The 16,825-nt window shown below is 39.9% G+C and overlaps 1 protein-coding gene across 4 annotated transcripts in view; it reads right to left on the bottom strand.

Annotated features, from left to right (window-relative positions):
- Positions 1–16,825, bottom strand: part of znf385c (zinc finger protein 385C) — a 147,646-nt gene that overhangs the window by 94,105 nt on the left and 36,716 nt on the right. Inside the window, exon 1 of one of the 4 annotated variants that reach the window (XM_034894812.1) lies at positions 8,309–8,385. The exons of the other annotated variants lie outside the window; for them this stretch is intronic. Within the exon in view, the coding sequence (XP_034750703.1) occupies positions 8,309–8,378 (70 nt within the window). The 5' untranslated portion in view covers positions 8,379–8,385. Of the gene's footprint in view, positions 1–8,308; positions 8,386–16,825 lie in introns of those variants that run through there. 4 annotated transcript variants of the gene reach the window in all.

Genomic DNA, 16,825 nt, shown 5'->3' with positions numbered 1-16,825 from the left:
GCAATGGCACATAAATTGATGCGTTTTCTCTAATCTCTGTTTGCAGCAGTTCTTTGGCAACACACAAAGAGCGCATTTGTACACAGTGTGTGTATGTGTGTGTGTTTACTTGTATGCATGTGTTTGTTTGTGCATGAGAGTGTGTCAGTGTGTCCTAGAAAAATAAAACAGACTTCACCGGGGGGAAATTTATACAGCATCACACTGATCCTATCACTGAGGCTGTGTTTGAGGCATTGTGGGTACGTGAGCGTGGGTGCTCTTGCATATGTGTGTACGCTGGTGCGGGTTGGTACAAACATCAGCCAGAGGGTATTAGAAAAGATAAAAGACAGGAATTTAGAGCAAAAAAGAAAAAGAGATAGAGCAAGATAGAAGGGGGAGTTCTGATTAAAGAAAGATCAGCGTGTGTATCAATACACAAACCGGCACATCTAGTGTCAAGAAACCAATTTTGCATGTCAGAAAAACGGGTAGGCTACAATGAAGGTCCATATCTGATCCATCAAATCTAAATGCCTTCATGGAAAATATGCAAAGGTTAAACAGATTTAAAACAAACAGGTTTAAGGATAATTTTGGATCATTAGTGAAAACTCATTCATTCATTTTGTTAGTATTTTTTCATGGCAATCCCTGCAAAAGCGGAATTGTTTTTCACTCTGGACATATTTTACTGTATGAATCTTTAAGTGACCTTAGTCTACTATAGTGGTCTGCGACATACTGTAGGTTTCTTTATTACAGTATATTAGACAAAGGATAAAAAGGATTGCATATTATAAGTATTGATGTAAGACATATTTTATCCAACATTTCAGTCACAAATGCATAATTCAACTTCTAAAAAGCCCTTGTCAAAACATCCGTCTGCCTCAAGCGTGCTAAAGTTAGCCTAGGAAAACATGCCCATATTTGCCTTGTTCACATTTCACCACAAACTCAACTGGGGAACTGCCCAATAGGAGTAACCACATACACTGGGAGAGGTTCCTACAACACTAGATATACTTAGACACGGACAAACCCAGACTGAGCCACAGTCACCCCACACACAGAGAGACAGACAGACAGAGAGACAGACAGACAATCACACACACACATCCATACATACACACACATACACACACACACACACACACAAACACACACATACACAGTTGTACACACATTTGAAGAAGCACAGTATTTAGTCTGCAGGACAAACATTTTGGTCCAAAATGCCTATTTAGGAGGTGTTAATAGTGTGTGCTTTTAACCTCTTGTCAGTTTCTGCCTGCTGAACAAGTTAGAGCACCTTTAAGAAATTAATCCAAGCGATGTTGATGTCACTTTGTATTTTCAAAAAGAAACGCTTGCCCCTCCCCCTCACTTCCGCACACTAACTCCCGACCCCTGCCCCCAATCCTTCATGTCGGTTATTAGTTGGAACGCTGTTTATATTTCGGGGTGCAGGTTAGCGCGGTTTGTTTTTTGTGCCGTTTGTGGAGTCTGGGCTGTCTACAGAGGCCGCGTTTTATTACAGTATGTTCAGGGGACAGGTAGCTAGGGGATAATGAGGAGATGTTTGCTGTGTGTGACAAAAAAAATGGTTGCTTGTTGGAGCGGTCTGTTGGCTGAAGTGTTAAACAAAAAGCTGGCAGTTTGAGGGCCCTGTCGGTGATGCTTGTGATACGCCGAGGTATTCTGATGACCAGATTCAGAAGACGCATCAAGGACATTTGCTACCGGTGACTTAAGCATCGTTGGTACCAACTCGCACTGGTTTCCCTTCACTACCTTTTACCCTAAATTCAGTCCACCATCCCAGAGGAAAGTCGTCACGCTAGTTTAATTGTAACTATAAATTTACGCCCAGCTGTATCAAGATACAAGCGGTGTTGTGAGATTCGTCAGATGCCTGGATAACGGGATTAATTCAGAGCTGATAGGACATGGTTTTCGCAGGTATAGTAGTTGGATTTTTGCTTTTAGAAAAGAGACTCTAACCCTGTATATATTTTAAAGTGATAAAAAAGGCTCTGTAAGAGTAATGTGCCTCTATTAACTCATCTCCTTCTCTAAAACACCAGTGCAATTATTGTCTATTACGCTCCAAAAGTTATGTGTAGAGCTTTGACGCTTCAGTAAAAACTATGTAATTTTCCCACACAGCTTGTGTGACAAACAAGTATTGGATGCAGACAACAGAGAGGCAGCCCTTGCCTTGATAGTATGACTGATGGAGATGGGAGGAAACAGATTGCCTTCAGGACAGAAAAAATTTGTAAGAAGGACAGGTGCAGCACTGTTTTATTATACTCAAATTAAAAAAAATGTCTTAAGGAACTTCTTTCTCTGCTTGCACATTCCTACACACACACAACACACAGTTTGATCACACAAAAGGACAAACATACGTGCACAAACTCCTCCCTCCATGTAAACATCTTATCCCACCAATATTTTTTAAAGTGGGTGGATGATTCTAACTCAGTGAATAAAAGTACACCACAGTGAATCAGCTGGCACCTGCGGCTAGGAACTGCCTCTGGGAGCAGCCGAAATCCTCTCACACAGCCTCTCATGTACAGTAAAACTGAGGAAACCATGATGTTTTAACCACACACTTACACAAGAATTACCTAAACATATCACCTTAGTTGGGATAGAGAGGGAGGGAACATAGGGACCCCTGCTGCCATGACATATATATAGCCATGTTTGTCTTTTCCAGCTGCACATCACGTCAGTGCTCTGTTTTAAAACTGTCATTGCACGTTTAAAATTGCCATTGTGATGCATTATAGGGCAAACTGCAGTAACAGCCTTACAATAGCTTAAGGTGTTATGTCACTATTTTTTTTACATGATCTTCAAAGTATCAGTTGAAGTATGCTGAAGTATAACTTTACCTGATCGCATCCACTGATGCCGGTGCCGTATATAAGCACGAATAATGATCTGCTTCTTTTCATTGGTATGGCGTATCTGGGCCCAACTGTGGAGAGTTGTAATTACTGCAAGGATTTGATTGCATTAGCCTCATTCCTACCTGTCCTTAATGACATTAGTTCTGTAGGAGGAAATTCATTAGACACACAGAGCTGAGTCGCTCTCCCTCACATGCGGTTAGACACACTGACAAATTGCCTGCTCCATTGTCATCAAATGTAATTTAGTGAGGGGTGGAATTTATGAAACAAGCACACAAACAGCGGAGCAACTTTGACTCAAAGCATCGGGCATCAAATGTGGGATTTTTACATGAAAGAAAGCAAAATGGCTGTCTGAACATAGCAGAACTGTGATTTCAAATGAGACATACTACATAAAAAAAAAAAACATTATGCACATTCCCAAATGGAATATGACAGACACGCGCCATCAGTGCTGCAGAAAGTTGTCTCAGAGGAAAGACCAAAGGCAGGGCTGTCCCAATAAAGGGAGATAAAGAGCCAAACTGCTGCTGCGGAAATGCTGTTTCAGCATGTGGGTGAGTGAGTGTGATTTGCATGTCCACCTGTGTGTGTGTGTGTGTGTGTGTGTGTGTGTGTGTGTGTGTGTGTGTGTGTGTGTGTGTGTGGGTGTCTGAGAGTGGGTATCCAACCGTATTATCTGGGATCAACCATGGTGTTGATGCTGGCATGCAAGCTGTCCTTGCCAATAAGCTGCCCCTGCATCCATCAGTCCCCTTCACACTCTCAGTTACAGCTCCGACAAGAGGAAGGATTACTTGCCCAGAACTGAGAGTTAATGTATGTAGCCATGCTACTAACAGGGACACACAACCACGAAAAAAAAGTGATTAGTGGAGCATCTAGATGCTGGGGAGATGAGTACAGTGACTGAAAGTAGCACAAGAAGAATAGTAAAGAGAGTGGTTTAACATATGCTTTATGTACACTGCAAAAATCCCTTCTTCATGCAAGCAAAATATTGTGTAATCCAGAGCAACTGTAGTAGGCCTATCCAACAAAATAAACTAAAGTCCTTTAGAACAAGTTGAAAACACAACATTTCCATATTAACTTACAGAGTTGAAATGATAAACAATTATTTATAGATCTATATTACCATTCATTTGGAGTCATGTTTCTGGCCAGCTGATGAATGTATACAGTGTGTTCAGTATTAATTGCTGAAAGAATATTGGGCTAATTAGCTGCTAAATGTTCCATTATTTACAGCTAGTTGATAATTTTGTTGGTCTGCAGTTTGGTGCTGGGCGGGTAGTATTAGTAGGTAGGTAGCAAAAAAAGAGCTGCTTTCTGCTGCCAAACACCGGGTTGAAGAGAGTGGAGTTGCAGGCCAGAAAACCTTGATACGTTTTTTTATTGTTTAGATAGGTTTCAAGTTGACCGTATTTTAAACGTAATATTACTTTTATATATAATCTCTAATAATCTTCAGTTAGAGTAAAACTTTTTAAAAACTTTTTAAAACAAAGATTGTGCCTTTAACAAGTTCAATAAAATAAAACAAAATGCTGTTTTATTACTGGCATACTTTAACCTTAACAAAGGTTTATCATTGCAAATAGTGCTTAAAACGACTATTGATTTACATAAGATTCAATCATGTAAAAATAAGAAATAAGTTTCTTGAATTGCCTTTTTTGTACTCAACAGTTTCCAGTTCCCGGTCCAAAATTCCTGGACTTATCACATGACCATAGGACATGAAGTAACTGCCTTTTTGCCTAAAGGAGAGAAAATCAGGTTAAAGGAAAACAATGCTGTAAAAGTGGATATAAAGGTAGGTACAGTCCCTACTGAGTTGATTTCAGTTGGACCTTTAAAAAAAGAGCTCTAACAACACACAGTACTTTAGTTCACCATGCATCCCACCCACCACAAAGACACACACGACTCACAGACCATGTGAACACCCCTGCTGCACATAATAATATTTGTCCGTGGCTCTTTGGCTTTACAGTGTCTGCATTTGATCTAATTATAATCAGCATAATCTGCATGAAGTTTAATCTTCAAAGCTAATCCATTTAGTTGAAGTATTACCGTTTTATGCAAGGAGTTAGGTGACCGGACATTCATTTTTGTGCAGTCATGAGTGGGTGTCACACATTTTGGAACTGCATCTGCTACCCTGTGTATCCCCTGCATATGTGTGACAGATATTATAATCAGGTCTAAGGTTGTATGGGAGCAAGTGATTGAGCCTATGCTCATAATGTGCCAATCAGAGCGTGTCTACACTTGGTTGCCCCTGCAGAGACTACGAAAGTAAAGGCAGTGATGACGAGCAGTGGGAGTGAGGGTGTAGGGTGAATGGCATCAGGCACGCTCCCGCAATCTGCGTTTCATCCATGCCAAATGTTTGATGAGGAAGTGTATCTTATTTTTAACCCCTCTGACAGAACGACTGCAGGCTCATTTTGTGTTTGGATGCTTTCCAAAAAAAGGTCCATTAACACGGTCAGAGTTGACAAGCTAAAGCGAGGCAGCAAGGCAGGCAAATGAATAGACACATTCTGTCATAAATCAGCTTTCAGTAACATCTGTGTGTTTTCCTGATCACACGCAATCTTTTAGTGCACAGTAACATGACTAGTCTGGCGGACACTGTGGTTGGGTCATGATTGATTAAGTGTAATTTCAACACACAGATTTCCATGCACACAATGTAAACACACCAGACACTTTGTTAAAGTCCTTCTGGAGATGTCTTTAAATTAACAAAACTGTAAAAGACAAACTAGCCTGACCTTTGAACCATGTTAGTTTCCCCTCAACATTCCTCCTTGCACTGTGACAAGATCCATCTCTGAACAGCTAATTATCACGTCTGACTCGTCACTTGGTGCAGCACTAACCTTATTTAAGCCTGTTTTGTTGCCTTTGAGCATGTTGCCAATGTTCTGTCTATTGTGAGAAGGTCAAGGGACCTGTAAAGATTGGGGTCAGACTAGGCTCATGAGGAAAGACTTTGCAGCATGTCTGTGTGTAATGAAATGATGTAGTGCGAAAATCACCAGCTGTATTTCTACACAACACACACTCGCGCATCCTTCCCCTCCCTCTTCGGAATCGCTGGCACATCTTCCTATCAGCATGTGAAAGACACAGAGGAGAAAGTGTGTGTGTGTGTATATATATAAAAAGGGCTTGTGTGAAAAAGCACATATTTGCATGATTATGTACGATTTGTGATAATGTGTCGTCAATTGCTCTCACAGGAAGTGAAGTGAATCAATCAGGTTGCCACTCGCAATTACCGGGCTATTAATAACAAAACAGTCCGCTTTGGCCTCCACAACAGCTATAACCGCCGCAATGACTCCAGCAGGAAAATAGTTTTATCAATTATTCAACACTCGGCACTAAACAGTTTGCATGCTCTGTTTGAGTGTACAGACAATTCGCTGTTGGTTATGTATATGTTATATGGGATAACAGCTAGGATCAGGGGGCCACTCCATCACTATCTTGGTGGTAGTGACAGAGCCAACTGGAGCTCATCGAGCACACGATGAACCACAGCAGAGGAATAAACTTACTAAGAGCTATTTAGAAGAAGAGGCTCAACTTGTAGAAGCTGAGAAAAGAGGTGTTAATGAGCAAGTTTAAAGTGAGGGCACGAATATACCGGACCTACTGTACATGAAATACTTTAGAGCAAAGTGGGGTGTAGACAATAGGCCCTGGGAGATGGGTAATGGTTAAACACTCAAATATTCAAAATAAGTTATTGGAACTTTGGGCCAATTTGCAGGATTTGCTAAATTTCCGACAGCAACGGACCAATCCCTGAAGTGGAATGTCTATTGTTTAATGATTTACCCACAAAAACTGAGACAATGCGGTGCCAACATCAAAAATACTGTAACAGAACATATGACCAATGTATTGCATTGTAATGCAATACATCTTCTAAGTAACCTCTCCAACCTGGTTGGTTACCAGATGTTTAACAAACCAGTGGGTCAGTGTGACACAAGTATGAGCTGCTGTTGTTGTTGTTCCACTATAGCCACAGGATGCACTCTTAGAATTGTGTGATGGATCAGTGGATACAGTGGTGACAAGTGAAAATGTCACTGGGTGTCACAGCAGGAGAATACTTAGGTGCTGTGTGATATATGGCTGTACAGTCACTCTGAATGTTGGCCTTGGCTTGGATCAAGCTTGGGCGTGGGCAACTTAAAAATCATCAGCAGCTACCAGCAAAACTCTGATTAACTTCAGGCCCTGTACTGCGAGACAGTCACACCTGCTGTCCAGTTTGTTTTAATCGATTCTTGGGGTTTTGCTGGAAAAGAATTCAATTTGTTTAGTCTAACTCTGACTTCACACACTTGCTGCTCAATGGTCACACAGAGAAACAGACATGACAGTAAAAAAAAAAAAAATCATTCTGGCAAACACAGAGATAAGAGATGCCAGAACTCAATCTCACTCCCTGGGACAACAGCCATCCCTGGAGCTTAAACCCTGCAGGCCACCTGTCAGAGGATTATCAACTAGTGTCAGAATGATACTGTATATGTTTGCCTTTTATATAAAAATCAAATAATGATGTGTAATGATAAGTGCTGCTTTACGGAGGAAGAGAGCAAAGATTGAGAAATTCAAGCTCAGGAAAACCAGAGCTGTTTCAACAGCATCCTGTTTCTTGCTTATTGGGATTAGTCATGAGGTTAGTCATGAAGTCTATACCATCCATCCCACAATATTAGCAATCCAACAGCATCTTATCACTCAGCATGTATGGGCAGATAGATTTGAAAGCTGATAAAAAAAGTCAACAAAATAAAAAGGTTTGGCGTGAGACTTTCCGCCCTCCAGATGTTTGCACAGAAAATTCAGCACAAATTTATGACAGCATCCTCCACACCTCTGCTGGTCCAAATTAAAAGGGATCCAACAATTTCTCCTCCTGCTGTAAAATCTCCTTTTTTAATGAGCTTCTTCGTCAAGTTCATCAGCAAATATGTTTGTGTTAACAGCCTAAGGCCGTTCAGCTGGGTTCTTTCAAGCCACGGCCCCTTTTCATATTTGGGGCAGCCACAGTAGGCACGGAGACAACATAATGATGCCATGAAACTGGTTCGCAAAAGAACACTTGCAACTGACTTCTTATTGACTGATATGGGATCCACACATTTTCCTTAAAACTGAGAACAGCAGAGGAATGGGAATATTTCCCTTTGTAAGATTTTGGCAGACACCCTGTTTGTTTAGGGCCAACACACACTGTACTACTTATATGTATGTCTTTTGAACAAATGAAGCTTAAATGACGACAAATGAAATTTTCATTGACATCTATAATGATTAAGTTGTAATATGTAGTAAGTATTGCTCACAGTTTGTAAACACACAGCGTTCAACGTTGGTCCCTCCTCCACGGATCAGGGCCAGCAAGAGAGAGAGCATGGGGTGGTCGAGCAAGGTAGAGAGGAAAGGAAGACAAGGAGTGCCGACAAATGCCTTGAATCAGAGGAATAGAACCTTATTTTCAACAAGACAGTTATATTCTGAAGTACAAATGAACACACCCACACCTCTCCGAGAAGGTGCCACATTGTTGGATCATGAATGAGTACAGAGAACAAAAATTCACACACACATTCATACAACCAAGCCAAGCTACCATGCAAGACGCTGGCCTGCCCACCAGGAGCAACTTGGTGTTCAGTGTCTTGCTCAAGAACACATTGACCCACAATCAAAAAGAAGAAAAGAGAAACTACAGGCAAAGGGCCAGGAGCTCTGCAGATACAGACACAACCACACACGTCTGGTGGTTCATTGGCGATGATTGAGAGAGAGATTATTTGTGCATTAGTCTATACATTGTTTCGTTTAGTAAAATACTGCCTATTATTTCTTTAATTAACTGATGCATTACACACTTGTCTTCAGAAGCTCCTTCTGTATTATGTGCTGCAAGATCGTAGTAAAACAAGAGATCCGAGCAACAACAGAAGCAACAACATCCATACTGTATATCCAAAGAAACGTCTTAATCACCAATTCAGAATAACACACCTATCTGCTCTCCGTCCATGTGCTTTGCGCATCATGTTCCAAAAACTCACTGACTAAATACACTACTTCTGACCAGTTGGCCTGAGCTGACCCACAGCCTTCACTCTATTTACTAGCGTCTTTAATTAGAAAATATCAGTATTCATTTTTCATCAGTAGTAACCATAAAATAGATCACAGCGAGATGACGTGAAAAGGTTATGGTGTGTGACTATGATACACAACTAGCACAGTAATGCTGCGGCTGTCAAAATAATCCCGATAACGACGACGAGGATGATGTATGGGACAGCGGTGAAAAAGGTACATTAAGCACCACGGTGGGTGAAAAGTTGTTCACCATTAACTACCTGGATCACAGTATGGAACAGTATGTGCATAGACAGGGAGCACACAGTAGGAGAATGGTGGCCATTACAACCTATTTTGCACAACAGTTAATAATAGAGGAGAGAAATTAAATCACTTTTTCAACACTAAATACTGTCAGTCAAAGAGTGTCTCTGATTGTGTCTCTTCGTCACTGAGAGACTTAGATTGTGAGGGAAAAAGGAGCGATGGAAGAAGAGACAACAACATGAATGAGCAGGTGAAAAAAAATGACAAAATGAGTGCCGTTCCTGACACAAGATTTCTGTCTCATAGAAATGAGATGCCATCGTACGGTAGTCCAGGACTGATGAGCACCTCTGACACACACACACGACTAATTATGCATGAAAGAGAATAACCCCTCTCCTCCAAGGAGGAAGGTCATTCTGTTTGTCGCAAGGACAACACTTATTTTCAAATGACCGCACTATCTATTTATGAGGCATCTGTATGTGTGTGCCTGTTCAGTTCTTTGTGCTCATCTCTCTCTCTCTCTCTCTCTCTCCTTCTCTCTTTCTAAGAACTGCCTTGTTGCTTTTTTTCCCAGCAGCTCCCTGCTTCACCTCACACAGATTCTTATGAAAGCGTAAATTCAGCCAAATCACAAAAACCTGTAGAGCCCACATGCCTCTAACTTTTTTATTTTTTTAAATTTTAATTGGCATACATAGTTACGTAGCTTTTCAGATATTTGTCACTAAGATTGCTAAATCACCCTAATGAATTTGTTGAAATCTGGTTTGTGGGGCAAACCACATTGAAAATGCTACCTACATTTTAGGTTAAAACTCCATACAGTAACAGCTTTCCTGTTTTTGTTTTTTTTACCATTACTACAAAACTGTTTTCATTTGAGTGTGTGGATTTTTTTCAGAGTGGCCAAAACAATGGGCCTTACTAAAGAAGAATCACTTAAAAAAAAAACTGATTAGTTCTTATGTGGTTTGATTTAAGAATCAAACTAGTGATCAGATTATAATGCCTTAATCTGAATTCATTTTGAGTTAAAATATGATGCCGAAATAAAGAATGTATGGAAATAACAGTAATGTAAATGTATTATTGAGTTCACCATATCATCATGGCTTTCTGAGAGGTTTTTCTTTTAGATTTTTGTTTTTTTTTATTGACAAACTTTGGTATGGCAGATTATAGATTTTAGCGGATTGGAGTAAAGTTGTCTCACTCCTGACAGCTGCCTCAGGGTCTTTATGCAGGACCCTGTCTTATATCATGAGATTTGCACCCTAAAGTGTAACGTCTCTTACTGTTTAATTTTCTCTCATCAGTCTGAGTGACTGTCTCAGCCCCTTGACCTACTCCTATCCAAGTTATTAGCTTTATTAATATACTTTTTTAGACTCTAACTTTAAACCATTGACTTTTATTTCTTTCCCTGTATGCTGCTCTGATGACACAACATTTTGTAATACTTTCATGTTCCCTAATATTTACATTTAAGACAAGGACAATCACAGTCTTCTGCTGTCAGACACAGCAACACTTGAGAAGCTAAGAATTCAGAGCTTTGCACCATTTGCTTTCCTTTCTTACACCTTTCAGGCACAAACCCAGTTTTTGAATGGCTAAACATTTCACCTTCGTCTCATCCATTGAGGGAATTTGAGTCCTCTCCCTGCAGATTACTTAACCATTTGTTAATCATTATAATAATGTAACCTCTGCCACCTGGAGCAGAGGCAATAAGCAGCAAGAGCAGGGATGTGGCCAAAGGGATTTTTTAAAAATTTGCTTTGTTAGAGAGGTTTAAGAGGTTGTATAAGAAATGAGTGACAGGAAAGGGATAAAAACAACTCTCTCAAAGCCAGTTTAATGTGTGATGGGTGTGGGGGTAAACTGTCCCTGAGATACTGATCTATTGCTTTGCCATCAAGACTATCTTCATCCATGCCGTCTGTGGCTCAGAGGGGACAAACACGTTGATTACATGTCGCTCAAAACACCAAGGGGATGCCTTAAGCCCATCAGATCTTTTCATAATTTTCTGACTCCCTCCAATCCCTCCACACATCAGTTATGTTATTCTGGTTATTTAATGTGTCTGTTCAGGAGAGCCTGACATGAAGTCACTCCCAGGGCAAAGAAACTTGACAGTGATGTGGATGTGTTTGCAATTAGGATTTGTTCATATGTGGAGAAAGTGTGGGGCTCACACACATGCTGGCACATGGACAAAAACGGCACACACTTTAGCCTGCGGGTGACTCTTCCAAGCTAAGGGCAGTGGATTACAGGCCAGTAGGAGGCTTAGCATGTAATTCAAACCATTTTCCAAAACATTTGTACTCAATTGAGGTCTAATCCAACCTGATTAACATGCCAGTCAATGGGTAGGGCACCTGCTGTTTTGACTGGGCCATCAATGTAGAAGGGTGATCAGAAACAAAACAGTGACAAATACAAGTGTACATTATTAGTGTTCAATGGGGTCCCCATTCATTGTTTCCCTGGCAACAGCTACTCTTCATGGGGTCTATTGTCATCATACTGTAGCCAACATGGCTACACCAGGAGATATCCAACAATTGTAAGGGATAAAAGACAGAGCCTCTATTTAAGACACTTTTCTATGTCCACGTTTCCACATCTGTGCCTCTTGGATACTCAACTCCTCCAAAATGTCAAACTAAAGCCTTGCAGCTAAGCATTTCCTGGTGGATTATTCTGGTTTTAGTACACACAACACACAACACACACACACACACACACACACACAAACACACACACACCCACAACAATGTCATAGTTATTACAGTCTGACAATGTGGCAGAATCAGAAATCAAGGTATAACCGACTCTGTTGACGTACCTGGATGAGCCTAAATGTATTTTAGGAAGCTGTTTTGATTATATGAATGGAATGACTTTTTGAGAGATTGGTCACAGCTTCCTAGGTATACATACTCCAATATTTCTATATGGGTTCTGCTTACCTTTTATCTTCAGTATAGAGGCTTATGGCCTGAGCTGGGGCTGCAGGACCCCAGTCAGCTAATGGTCCTTTCATTTAATGGGAGATGGCAACAATAAAAAATAGTCAAAAGGCAATTGCTTGTATTATGCCAGGGATCTGGAGTTGCACTAGCTGTAACAACATGACAAGCACAACAGACAATAGCATTTAGACATGAATATGTCTGAAAAATGTGGTATAGAAAATAACAGTGAATACTTGTTAATAAAGAGAACTTCTGTTTCAATAAAAACAAATGGTGATATGGGTGTTTTTAAACCCAGCAGCTGATTTTTTTTTTTTGCTCCTAATATTGTTAAACAGAAAAATCAACGCTCAGTTTTTCATTAAAAGTTGTTTTCTGAATTGTGTTGCAATAGCATGATACATATCCGTAACAGCCAGTTAACCAGCATGGGACCTCTATTCAAACACAACATCATGACCCCTGTTCAATGATACAGGACTTGTTTGTGCTACATTCAAGTTTTAATCCTTTTTGTGGAATTATCCTAGATTTTATCATTTAAGATCGGCATTTCTTCTGCATCAAACAATCTCATGTAACACTTCAGTAGCACCTAAGCTGCATTTTCATCAAGCATTTTAGGTATAGTACCTTTAGAACTAGGGAACTTGTGAACACTAGATTAGATTTGAACTAGAAATTAAATTTTTTTAAATTATGGAGTGATAAAAAAAGCTAATTGTCTTAATGTAAGTATTCAACAAAGTCCAAATTCAATTAACTATTGGTTAAACGTTGTACCCCATTCACCTGTAGGGTCTGGCCTTGCGCGTGACTTATACTTCTGCGTAAAATCTATGCCGTGGTCATGTATGTAGGTATGTTGAAACAAGGACTGACGCCGGACCCTGTGCCGCGGCCTGACCTGCACCTCTCAAAAATATTCGACTCAATTTCTGGCTCTCCTTCTCCATAAACATAAACATGACATCTGAGGCGGTTAACTTTTCCTGCTATAGATTTCCCACCGCGGTCAGAAAGCAAAGGTTTTTTTTATGTTTAGGCTTCTTGATTGCAATGACAATGTTTCATTACTGAGTGTTTCCTATTAGAATTATATTAAAACAACAATTATATGTAATTTAGACATCTTTTCATTTCACTTTTTATAATTTTAACCCTGACTGCTAGATGTACTTTCACCTGGTAATTTACAGCAACTACGGCAATTTAGTGCATAATTCACTTTAGTAGGTGTAAATATAAACTTAATCTATTGATCTCATTTATTAAGAACAGGGGCCCCAGTTTTTTGTGGTGGGCAGAACATGAAAGTGAATAGAGGTCACTGTGTCAGAGTTGGAAGATGGCACCCATCCACACTGCAGGTCCCAACGCCCTGGGAGAACTAGGGCAGATCTGAGAGTTTGTTCTCCCACACTAATTCTCCTCCTAAAGCCTCCTGCTCCTTTTTTTAAATTAGACAGCAACACTCTACCAAATCAACCCAAGCTTGAATGACAAAAGAAAGTGCTCTAAAACCCACCTAAAATACCCCCGAGTTTTTATCCATCTAAAGGGAGTCAGAACGCTTTCATAAATCTTAACATTTGTTCCCAGAGGAGTTTGGAAACAGCCTTACTACTTAGCATAAATACTGCAATTTTGAAATATAACGCACGTGTTTTGGGAGAGCAACTACAGATTCAAACCGATTAAACCAGAGACATTTACTACCAACTGCTGTATGGTGCCCCAAAGATGTGGTGCAATTCAGTAGGAAGGATTTAACAACAACCAAATTGAAATACATGGAGTGAGAAGTTGTGAGGTAGCTTGGAACTTTTACAACAAATACTACTGAGATGTGTACAAAATGTACACAGATGGTGTGGTTAATGGGATCACACAACCTTTCTGTATAAACCCATTTCTCATAAGCATGGCAGCTTTTGACATTACAGTTTTTCATACTTTCATGAACATAATGTTGGATTGATGCAGTTTGTTTACTGTCCTGAATTTGTTTCCGTGATATATTCTCACAAAGTATGTATTTGGAGGGTTTAAAGCAAATGGAATAGTGCAGTTTTAAGTAACGCTAAAGGTTTATGTTCATGAAAAATTGATTATTATTCCAAGTCACTGGTGAAGAATACACATTTGTTCTGTTCTCAAACTCAAAAGAAAACTTGTTCCAACTTATTTTTACTAACAACATATTTAATGGTTCCAATTATATGATAAAGGTCTTCAAATAATGCTCAAAATTACTTCCAACTGTAGCTTAATTGTTTTTTCCTCAAACACAGAACTGCTTTTTTATGATTATAAAAACACAATCAAAGTGTTTAATTACACTGTGGTTTAACGGTGTGCATTATTCCATTCACACTTACATTCAAATACATTCACAAAAACAGTGGGATGTTTAAATATGCAAATGACAGAGAGGATAAGAATAGTCACAGTAAAGTCTCAATGAGACAAACTATACAGAGTACAGTAGTTTCATGTCCACATACAACCATCTAGCACTCAGAACAAACAAAACTGCAGCTACAGCTACATCCTCTGAGTCTGCTGTTCAAGATAAAACGGTTCCAAGACACAATAAGTACAGATCAACAGCAATCAACAACTTAGGAAAGACAACAACTAGGCTGCTACATTTGTCAAGATCCAAACTCAATCAAGTGCAACAAAAACAACTCTCCCCTCTATGAAGAAAGGCTTTTGAAATTGCATCAGCATGCACCTTCATTATCCTCTGCCTAATGAAACACATGAAAAAATACATGACGCACGTACACAATACCCAGTACATCAACATCATATTCATCCTTACAGCACTCTAGAACACATTGGTGTTAAATCAGGGCACTCTCTGAAAATGGAAATAACATAAGGGACAGTGAAGCGCAGCCCCTCCCTAATCTGTTTGTTTTTTGCTGGAGGTGGCAGGGAGAGGGCTCTGACAGTCACCCATGCATGCAAGGCCAGTCTGTGTAATTTAAAGGCTCACTTGTTTAATAAGCTAGGGCTTAATTTGTTCACTCAGCCCACATTAAAAAAAAGGCAGAGGAAGCAGGGGGAACATTCAATCACCAACGAATAGATGAAAGTGTGTGAAACCTTAAGGCAGAACGTTTTTTAACAAGATTACTTCACAAAAGTCAGTAGATTGGTGTGGAAATCCTGTATTGCGTTTTCACTGTGAGGGTTTGAGTGAATACAGATGTCACACATCATCTTAAGCATGTCTTATTACTTATGCACCTCTGTGTCATTTACCTAGACACACACTACTGTACACACTATCCCTACAGATTCAGGGCACGTGTTTAAAATGGAGGTGGGAATCAGTCAACAATAGAAGAAAAAAAAAAAATTTCAGAGAGAAGTTTGAAATTCGACTGCTTTGATGGTATACATTGTGGTGGAACATAATCCTCCACAAATCTCATTCTGGAAATAGCAAACATTTCCTACGGGAATTATTAACAAATTGCTGAAGACAAACATCAAAACACAATCTTGCACCTCCTGAGCCACAAGTGTGGGAGCAAAAAACAGAAGAACTAAGCCAACAGACTGTTAAGAAAACAAAGGTATTGTCCTGTGATCTTTTTATAAAGGAATAAAGCGGAAGTCGAATCCAACACTGTCAGGTCTGGGTGGGGACAGTTACTGTAATAGAAACCCTCTGTTCACTTTCCGCGTCCTCTTTAACCAGAAATCACTGGCCTAATTAGCTTTTTAGTTAGCACTCAACACAGCAATTAGACCTGACTAATATTAGAAGTGCTAAGCAGAGAGAGAACTACAGAGACGGAAAGAGAGTTCACAGGAAATGGATGACTTGGTAGCAACATGGCTGGAGTTGACACTTGAGATGAAGTGTATTGCAGTGTGCAGCGTGGGTAGCCACACAAATGTGCACAGGCAGACAAACACACTTAGGTTTGGCTCTCAGGAAGCACTGTAGTGAAAAGATGTTTCAGCTCTCGTCTGGATGGGACATATTTCTCTTTAAAAGGAAAATTCGGGTCAATTTCAACATGTAGGTCTGTTGTTTGTAAATTTGGAGTGCTGTCACTAGCGAGAAAAAGGAAAATAATCGGTGCTGCCTGCCCCGTGTTATCCTCCTGCTAGAGTTAGCACCCAACAGGCTTAAACAGGGCAAGTTTTAATCTTGGTTTTAGCCTCTAAACATGTTCAAAATGTCATTAAAAGGGCCTACCCATGTTTAGTGATTCCTTCCGAGTGAACACTGCAGTAGATTTGACAAAAATCTGTGAAAGTTGTGCTTATTCAGCTCTGTTTATTTCCTGTGTTGATACTGCAAGGAGTGCTTCGGGACCGTCTACAAACTACAACACAGAAAAGAGATACAAACATATTTTCAAAAATAAGCATATACTTATTTTTTTTAAAGTAAGTGCTGTAGTACAACTAGCAGGACATAAGTTATAAGTGAGGTAAGTTTGGAAACACTACCATATTAATCCATAAATT

The sequence above is a fragment of the Etheostoma cragini genome, chromosome 15 (genome assembly GCF_013103735.1).
Source record: "Etheostoma cragini isolate CJK2018 chromosome 15, CSU_Ecrag_1.0, whole genome shotgun sequence".
Classification (NCBI taxonomy): Eukaryota; Metazoa; Chordata; class Actinopteri; order Perciformes; family Percidae; genus Etheostoma; species Etheostoma cragini.
This window is presented reverse-complemented; position numbering and strand designations above follow the sequence as displayed.